Below are 9,092 nucleotides of genomic sequence, written 5' to 3' on the forward strand. Positions count from 1 at the left end.
GGAGGATGGGTGGGGGAAGACTGAGCTGTGAACGGGGCGTTTCTCTCCGTGTGCCTGCCTGTTGCTTTGTTTATGGAGATATCGGTCTGGTTGTCTGAATGGTGTCTTGTTTCGCTGTCTTTCATAATTATCCACTAATGTTACTATGGTGATAGGGACACAACCTTTGAACAGGCTTTGATTAGCTATTTTTATTGTATGAATCCCTCCTAAGAAAAAAATGTTTTATCGTGTGTAGTTTGTCTTCCTGCTGAGGAGTACATTACCGTTCTCTCACATAGCTTTCTGTGAAATAATGTTGGCTCCAGGCATCTTTCCAGGATCATATTTTCCCTTCATTCATAATCCTTCGTGTGAACCGGAGAACTGTAGAGGTGACAGAACGGCTTGTATTCATGTAACAGTGACAATCCAGATGAAATGAGCTAGCTACACCCAGCATGGCAGATGGGTGGGTTACAGCACGCACACTCTCACCCCAAACAACAGGGTCGAGGATACAGAAGTGAAACTGGAACATACTAGGCTAGCTGTCCAATATAAAATGCTTGTTTTTGTTTCCCTAAGGTGTGTCCTAATGAACATGGTGGTCACCAATGCAGAGATGATATAATTTAAAACTGGATTAATGCCACTCCTCTCCTCTCTCCCCTGGCAGATAAGAACTTTGAGGATGAGGACTCTGTGGATGGGGGCCGGTCCTGCTCCTCTGCATCGTCCTCCAAGGCGCCCCCCAGTGGGCGGAGGACTGTAGCTGCAGCTTCTGTCCGCAGGCCCAGCTCTGCCACCGGACCCGGCAAGATCTCTGCTAAAGATGCTGCTGCAGGAGCAGTAGATGAGGAGGACTTCATCAAGGCTTTTGAAGAGGTTCCTACTATCCAGGTAACATGCACAGATAGGGGTTCTGTGTGTGTGTTTACAGTATAAATTGCCGTCAACCCCAGTCTGACTCCTGTCTTCCCTTTCCTCTCCTCTCCAGATCCACTCCAACAGAGAGATGGAGGACAACCTCTCCAAGGTCCGGGAGGTGCTGTCTGATGACAAAAACGACTGGGAGCACCGAGTCATCGCTGTAAGGACCACAACCACTAATGATCAATGTCTGCATGACCATCTCAGCACCTTGTACTGTATATTCTGGCCTATAAACAGTCAAACTACGGTTGTAGCGTAAACGTTTGTGTTTCCTCTGTCTAGCTGAAGAAGGTGCGTTCTCTGCTCCTGGCTGGAGCGCTGGAGTATGATAGTTTCCCTCAGCAGCTCCGTCTGCTGGAGGCCCCTCTGAAGCTGTCGGCTAAAGACCTGAGGTCCCAGGTGGTACGAGAGGCCTGCATCACACTGGGGTAAGGACCTGCAGACACGCAAACCATCTTTCAACCTCTCTCTTCCACTTCTATGCCAAGTAGAGTTAGCTACACTGTTGAAGCTATCTGTTCCAGAAGCTGCTATCGCAGAGCGGTTGAGTAAGGCTGACCAGAGGCAGTGGTTAGATATGTAGCAGCTCAGTGAAATGCCACAGCAAAGTGACGACATCAAAGGGAGGGAGGGAAGCTACTCGTCCCACCTGGCCCAGTTTGTAAATCCATCAACCTTAAATGTGTATCTTGACTCTCCGCTCTGTTGCACCTCATCACTACCACATTAGGAGCACATCACTGACTGACAGTTAACAACTCTGAGTCTGGACAACTTGAATTATTGTAATGTTTGTTTATGTGTCAATTAATCCCATAAGGGATGGGTTGCCAATTGGCGATTTGACACGAAAATAAAATGTCATTCATTTTGTAGTCTGCTACTACTTCTGCTCCATATCTACACTGAACAAAAATATAAACGCATCATGTAAAGTATTGGTCCCATATTTCATGAGATGAAGTAAAAGATCCCAGAAATTGTCCATATTCACAAAAGGCTTGTTTACATCCCTGTTGGTGAGCATTTCATCCTTTGTCAAAATAATCCATCCACCTGACAGGTGTAGCATATCAAGAAGCTGATTAAACAGTATGATCATTACTTACAAACATGCACCTTGTGCTGGTGACAATAAAAGGCCACTCTAAAATGTGCAGTTTTGTCACACAACACAATGCTACAGATGTCTCAAGTTGAGGTAGTGTGCAATTAGCATACTGACTGAAGGAATGCCCACCAGAGCAATTGCCAGAGAATTGAATGTTCATTTCTCTACCATAAGCCACCTCCAATGTCGTTTTAGAGAATTTGGCAATATGTCCAACCGGCCTAACAACCGCAGATCACGTGTAACCACGCCAGCCCAGGATCTCCACATCCGGCTTCTTCACCAGTGGGATCTTCGGGGGGCTGAGGAGTATTTCTGTCTGTAATAAAGCCCTTTTGTAGGGAAAAACGAATTCTGATTGGCTGAGCATGGCTCCCCAATGGGTCGGCCTGGCTCCCAAGTGGGTAGGCCTATGCCCTCCCAGGCCCATGATTGCGCCCCTGCCCAGTCATGTGAAATCCATAGATTAGGGCCTAATTAATTTATTTCAATTGTCTGATTTCCTTATATGAACTGTAACTCAGCAAAATCTTTGAAATTGTTGCATGTTGCATTTATATTCTTGCTCAGTATAAGTTCCAGTACCTTAAATCAAATGTTTCTGAGGAGATTTAACATCTTTGATTGATATTGATTTGCTGTATGTGTTCAATCTCTCCCCTCCCCTCTTCAGATACCTGTCCACGCTAATGGGCAACAAGTTTGACCACTGTGCAGAGACCCTGATGCCCACACTGCTCAACCTGGTGCCCAACAGTGCCAAGGTGATGGCCACGTCTGGCATGGCAGCCATACGTCTCATCCTCAGGGTGAGTACTGCACACAAACTGTACATGCAGACATTCGTATACTGTACGTCAGGGGTTGAATCACATTGGATGAGTGGGATTCATGCATTAGCTACTGTGTCAAACAGAAAATGAATCATTTCCTGATGTATTCATTACTCAGTATGACTGATATCTGGTTGTGAAATGTGTTGTTAAGACACTGGGAGGTGTGAAATAACCTGTATCTGAAGACCTCTGGGACCTCCTCCTCTCTTCCAGCACACACACTACTCACGTCTCATCCCCATCATCACTAGTAACTGCACGTCCAAATCAGTGGCCGTCAGACGGTAAAGACTCAAAGATCCTCTGTGAAATGATTTGGTGTGAACATCTTCTATCTTTTCCTGAGGTTTCCCTTATAAATGTGTTAATTCTCATCATGTCTTCTCTCTCCAGGCGCAGTTATGAGTTCTTAGAGCTGTTATTACTGGAGTGGCAGACACACACACTGGAGAGGTAAACACACACCCTTTCAGGATAAACTGCATGATAATACTGTATTTATCCAGGACATGAACACGAACCACTGATGATCCCTGGTCTTTGCTAGTTAAATTGATGATTCTGGAGGCCTGGAGTGAGCCATCACCATCAGCCATCACCATCTCCACGAAGCATCCCCCATGGTTGCCACGACAACCCTGCAGAGAGTTTAAAAAGCATGTAGAAAGCGTGCTGTGTGGTCACTTTCCACCCGTGGAGGAGAGTGGAGGATAGCAGAAGAGCTGTGGGATAGTAGAGTGAGAGAGAGAAGAAAGGAGTATTAACAGGAGTCTCGGGGAGAGGGGGGGGGGGGGAATTCTGGGTGTCCTCTCCATTGGTGTAGTTTTGGTTACCTGGCTGCTGTACTTGAAGTTGTCTCTGTCATGTTTCCCTGCTATCCCACCAGGCACGTGGCTATTCTGACGGAGACCATCAAGAAAGGGATCCATGATGCCGACTCAGAGGCCAGGTCCGTGGCCAGAAAGTAAGTTATCTTTTTATGGTTGTTTATTTGGTGAATTTGTCTGAATTTGTCCTCAGTAAAACAATGAATTGGTCTTTGCAGTTTGTAAAAAGTAACATATTGCTTTATGATTTCATGACTGACAAGTGGATGACAATATGGAATAAAATGACATCTCTCGGTGTCTCTTATTTTACGAATTTTACGAATATAATTAATAAATTTTATATTATATTTTACGAATATAAATTCCTCTGGGCATCTTCTCATACAGTATGTCACTTTCCCCGCCAATGACCTATCAGAGGTATGTGGGTCGCAGGTAGCCTAGCGGTTAGAGCATTGGGCCAGTAACTGAAAGGTTGCTGGTTTGAATCCCAGAGCCAACAAGGCTCTGTCGATGTGCCCTTGAGCAATGCACTTAGCCCTAATTGCTCCTGTAAGTCGCTCTGGATAAGAGTGTCTGCTAAATGACTAAAATGTAAACTTTTTAGAAAATGTGTGCTGACAATTCTGTTCATGTACAGATATGAGGGGCTGTGACCTATGTGACCTCAAACCTTCACCCCCTCCCTCCCTCACCCATAGGTGTTATTGGGGTTTCCATGGCCACTACAGCCGGGAGGCGGAGCATCTTTTCCAGGCCCTGGAGTCGACCTATCAGAAGGCTCTCCAGTCTCACCTGAAAAGTTCTGACAGTGTCGTGTCCCTCCCCCAATCAGACCGCTCATCCTCCTCCTCTCAGGAGAGCCTCAAGTAAGATACCCCTCCTTCTACCTCTCCCTCTATCCCTCCCTCCTTCCCTCATCCCTGTTTACTTTTATCCCTTCATCCGTCCACCCCTCCTTCCCTCCCCAAGTCAGACTGCTCCTCTTCCTCCTTTCAGAAGAGCCTCAAGACACCACTCCATCCCTTACTTCCCCCTTCTCTCCATCCCTTCCTCTCTATTTATCCCTTCATATGATTCATGATGATGTGGAAAAATGTATCATTGATTTGAAGACACCACTAATGGATCTGTCTGCCTCATGGACACACTGAGGTAGATTGTATCGGTTGATCCAGTTTAACGACTGGAGAGAGTGAGCTGATCTTCATCCTCATTGTCAGAGGGGTCTGAGCCCTGAACTGGTGTCCAGACCTTTACCTTTTATGATGTCACTGGCAGTTTGAATCATGTTTTTCCGTACATCATCCGAGGGGTCTGAGCCCTGGCCTATGACATTGTTTTGTCTTGTTTTTGCTAGTGTGAAGTATAGGGATACTGAGCTGTTTACAATAACTCCATATTGGTGTGTCCTTCTCTCTACTCAGCCGGCCCCTGTCTGTCAAGAGTGTCATAGGAGGCGGCATGACAAGGGGTAAGAGTACTAGCTGCTACAGGATTCATTTCTCAACACGTTGTTTATTTCATGCCACCTCTTTCTATTTGTGGGTTATGTCAGGTCTCTCTTGCAAATCCGATTATAATTTTTTCCTCTGTGAGACTAAATACAGACTAATGAAATGTATAATGTGTTGGTATGATAGGTTGATATTTCAACCTCTCCTGTTCTCCCTGTCTCCCCGATGGCAGGGAAGATGGTGAGTTCCAGGGTGAACTCTAACCCCTGCGGTTCTCTCCAGCGTTCCCGTAGTGACATTGATGTGAACGCTGCGGCCAGCGCCAAATCCTGTCTGGTCACCGTGCCCTCCGCTTCTCCCTTCAGCTCAGCCGCTGCTCTGCCCCCAGGCTCCTACGCCTCTCTAGGTAAACCAGACACACACTAGGAATGGACATTTAAAATGATTTTATTATTCTAATGATAGCATGATATTTCTCCGGATATCCAGATAGGTGAAATACATGTGTAAAAAAAAACTTCAATGGAGTGTTCTTGTGGTTTCAGCGGGTGGGGGAGGGGCGGGAGAGGAGCAGAGGACGGTGTGTGTGACTGTCAGTGTGTGACAGTCAGTGTGTGGCTGTCAGTGTGTGACTGTCAGTGTGTGGCTGTCAGTGTGTGGCTGTCAGTGTGTGGCTGTCAGTGTGTGACTGTCAGTGTGTGGCTGTCAGTGTGTGGCTGTCAGTGTGTGGCTGTCAGTGTGTGGCTGTCAGTGTGTGGCTGTCAGTGTGTGACTGTCAGTGTGTGACTGTCAGTGTGTGACTGTCAGTGTGTGACTGTCAGTGTGTGGCTGTCAGTGTGTGGCTGTCAGTGTGTGGCTGTCAGTGTGTGGCTGTCAGTGTGTGGCTGTCAGTGTGTGGCTGTCAGTGTGTGGCTGTCAGTGTGTGACAGTCAGTGTGTGACTGTCAGTGTGTGACAGTCAGTGTGTGACAGTCAGTGTGTGACATGTGGCTGTCAGTGTGTGGCTTTCAGTGTGTGACTGTCAGTGTGTGGCTGTCAGTGTGTGACAGTCAGTGTGTGACATGTGGCTGTCAGTGTGTGGCTTTCAGTGTGTGACAGTCAGTGTGTGACACGGATGGAGAGAAAGAGACACAAAGCAGTCAAACCGACTAGTCAGTTCTGGAACAGTCATTTCTCAAAGTCACCATGATGTCTTAATTACATTATTCAGTATAAATTAAAATCAGAAAACCACTGGTGTGTAGATATGAATTCATGTGAGGGTTGAAAGACATCATTAAGCTGTGCTCTGAAGAGAAACAAGAAACAGACAAAAAGGCCAAAATGTGCAGATAGACAGGCTCCAAAGTTTTGTAAACTAATTCAACTAAACATGTCAAATGGCTGCCTATAATCACTCTGATTTGACGACTGACCATTATATAAATATTCAAGTCCTTGATAATAATGATGAAAAACTCTCCACATACCCCCCAAATTTGGGCAATTTGATACTGAGGAGTCCTGCAATCCAGTTGCTGTCCCTCTGTTCTTTCCCTAACACGTCCCTGTGGAGTGTACTGCTTACTGTCCCATTACTAATGAGACGTCTTTCTCCCACCCACCCACCTCTCTCTTTTTTTCTCCCTTTCTCTCTCCCTCTCTCCCTCTCCCTCTTTCTCTCTCTCGCTCTATTTCTCTCCCTCTCTCTCCCTCTCTCCCTCTTTCTCTCTCTCGCTCTATTTCTCTCCCTCTCTCTCCCTCTCTCTCTATCCCTCTTTCTCTCTCTCGCTCTATTTCTCTCCCTCTCTCTCCCTCTCTCTCTCCCTCTTTCTCTCTCTTGCTCTATTTCTCTCTCTTTCTCTCTCTCCTGGCTAACTGGTACTAATGTTTAACTCTATACCTCTCTTCACCCGCCTTTGATTTATGCCCAAAAGATGGCACACCTGGTAAAATGAATACTGGTAAGATCTGTGTGTGTGTGTTTGTGTGTTCTGCGTCTGTCGGGACAGTCAAAGGCTCGGCTGAGCCCCCTCCCCCCTATGCCTCTCCTCTTTTCTGTCTTGTCTACACACCACCGTACAACCTATTTAGTGTTTTATATGGTAGGTCTGCATGTTTGACCAACATGGTAATAATCATTGATGACTGATGAGAGACCGGGTTAGATAACCATGTGCAGTCAGCACAGCACACCATAACACCTCTCCTCCCCCACACAACTCATTTTGTTATCCTCTTTACATTGTTATCTTTTACATTTTCTTTATTAGGGATTAGCGAAGGGCAAGGACTCTGTTTTATGTACCGTAAATTCCGGACTATAAGCCGCAACTTTTTTCCCAGGCTTTGAACATCGCGGCTTAAACAATGACGCGGCTAATATATGGATTTTTCCCGCTTTCAATTTTTTTAAACACATTCTGTGACGTGCTCAGTTTTTTGGCGGCATGAAGCATTCATTAGACCAATGAAATTGCCGAACGGGTTAAGGTCAAACAACTTTTTTGTTTACTGTTTAGTTTAAATCGAGCGCTCTCAAACTTCCCATCATTCTGATTACGGTAGTCATTTTGTCACCCTCATCATGGCAAAGACACGGAGAAATGCATATAATGCAGCTTTCAAGTTGAAGGCGATTGATCTGGCTGTTGGAAAAGGAAATAGAGCTGCTGCACGGGAGCTTGGTCTTAATGAGTCGATGATAAGACGTTGGAAACAGCAGCGTGAGGAATTGACTCAGTGCAAAAAGACAACTAAAGCTTACTGCAAATTTTACATTTTTTGTTACAAGCCATTTCGTTAAAGCCTATTTATTTTTGTTACAAGACGTGTTTCGTTAAAGCCTGTGTAAAGTTAATTTGTTTCAATGTACCGGTAGGCACCTGCGGCTTATAGACATGTGCGGCTTATTTATGCTCAAAATAATACTTTTTTAAAAATTCAGGTGCGCTTAATAGTCCGGAAATTACGGTATGTAAAGGTGAATGTTGCATGCAGTGAAACTCACCCACCCTTTGGTCTCTGTCTGTGTGTAAGTGGTCTGTGTTAAGGGGTCAGAGGTCGCTGAGGTTTAGTGTTGCCTGCCTTTCAAGGTGATCCTCTACCTCTTGGTACTCTTATAATTATCTAGATATCACTGATAGACTTTGTTGTTCATTTAAAGAAAGGGCTTTCCCTATCCTGTAGTGTAATGCAGTTGTTCTAGAATCTAGTGCAACACTCTCTGACTGAGTAGAACCTCGCTTATCAAACATCTTCCAATGAATAGAAGGTCACTGCTTCTACCCACATTCTATTAAACAGTGTGTGAAGTCTGGTAATAAGACTCGTCATTGGCCGAGGCAGGGTTTCCCCCTGGGTGCATGTTTTGGTTTTTGCCCTAGCACTACACAGCTGATTCAAATGACCTAACATCATCAAGTGTTGACTATTTGAATCAGCTGTGTAGTACTAGGACTAAAAACAAAATGTACACCGGGGGGCGCCAGGACCGACTTTGGGAAACCCTGGGCTAAGGTGTTACTTAATCTAGGGCCAAGTCCCAGCTGTTGTGGAAAGAGATATTCTCAACGTGTGGTGTTTGTGAATGCATGTGTGTCTGTGTATCTAAAATTGGAGAGGTTTGCTGGAAAAATGTAAGAATACTTTTTTGATAATACAGTCCAAAATTAGCAGACATCTGAACGCCCCAATCTCTTTCTCAGCATCAGTCAATGTGCTGTCCTAGCTCTTAGGAACATTACTTGGCTGGATTGCAAATATGATAATGCCATTTTATTTGCGATTTTGCTAATAAATTGTCTATAACATGCACAGTTTAACATACTGTAAAGAAAGTTGTGTTGTCTTGATGTTGCTTTAGACAAACGTTTCCCAGATCCAATGCATTTCTTTGTGGGAATGTGTGAATGTGTAGAAATATTCAGTATGTTTGTCTGTGTTTCAGAACCCCCCCATCCAGA

General features: G+C 45.2%; 1 protein-coding gene across 19 annotated transcripts in view; it reads left to right on the forward strand.

Annotated features, from left to right (window-relative positions):
- LOC115155619 (CLIP-associating protein 1-B) overlaps positions 1-9,092 on the forward strand; it is a 138,202-nt gene that overhangs the window by 88,177 nt on the left and 40,933 nt on the right. For 15 of the 19 annotated variants that reach the window (XM_029702402.1, XM_029702403.1, XM_029702407.1 and 12 more), the window contains exons 9-19: positions 659-882; positions 980-1,072; positions 1,198-1,343; positions 2,700-2,835; positions 3,076-3,146; positions 3,256-3,315; positions 3,749-3,826; positions 4,394-4,561; positions 5,120-5,166; positions 5,382-5,555; positions 7,065-7,091. In XM_029702402.1, the coding sequence (XP_029558262.1) occupies positions 659-882; positions 980-1,072; positions 1,198-1,343; positions 2,700-2,835; positions 3,076-3,146; positions 3,256-3,315; positions 3,749-3,826; positions 4,394-4,561; positions 5,120-5,166; positions 5,382-5,555; positions 7,065-7,091 (1,224 nt within the window). The remainder of the gene's footprint in view (positions 1-658; positions 883-979; positions 1,073-1,197; positions 1,344-2,699; positions 2,836-3,075; positions 3,147-3,255; positions 3,316-3,748; positions 3,827-4,393; positions 4,562-5,119; positions 5,167-5,381; positions 5,556-7,064; positions 7,092-9,092) is intronic. The other 4 variants (XM_029702404.1, XM_029702408.1, XM_029702417.1 and 1 more) reach the window with 1 other exon arrangement.

This window comes from Salmo trutta, chromosome 20, assembly GCF_901001165.1.
Source record: "Salmo trutta chromosome 20, fSalTru1.1, whole genome shotgun sequence".
Taxonomy (NCBI): Eukaryota; Metazoa; Chordata; class Actinopteri; order Salmoniformes; family Salmonidae; genus Salmo; species Salmo trutta.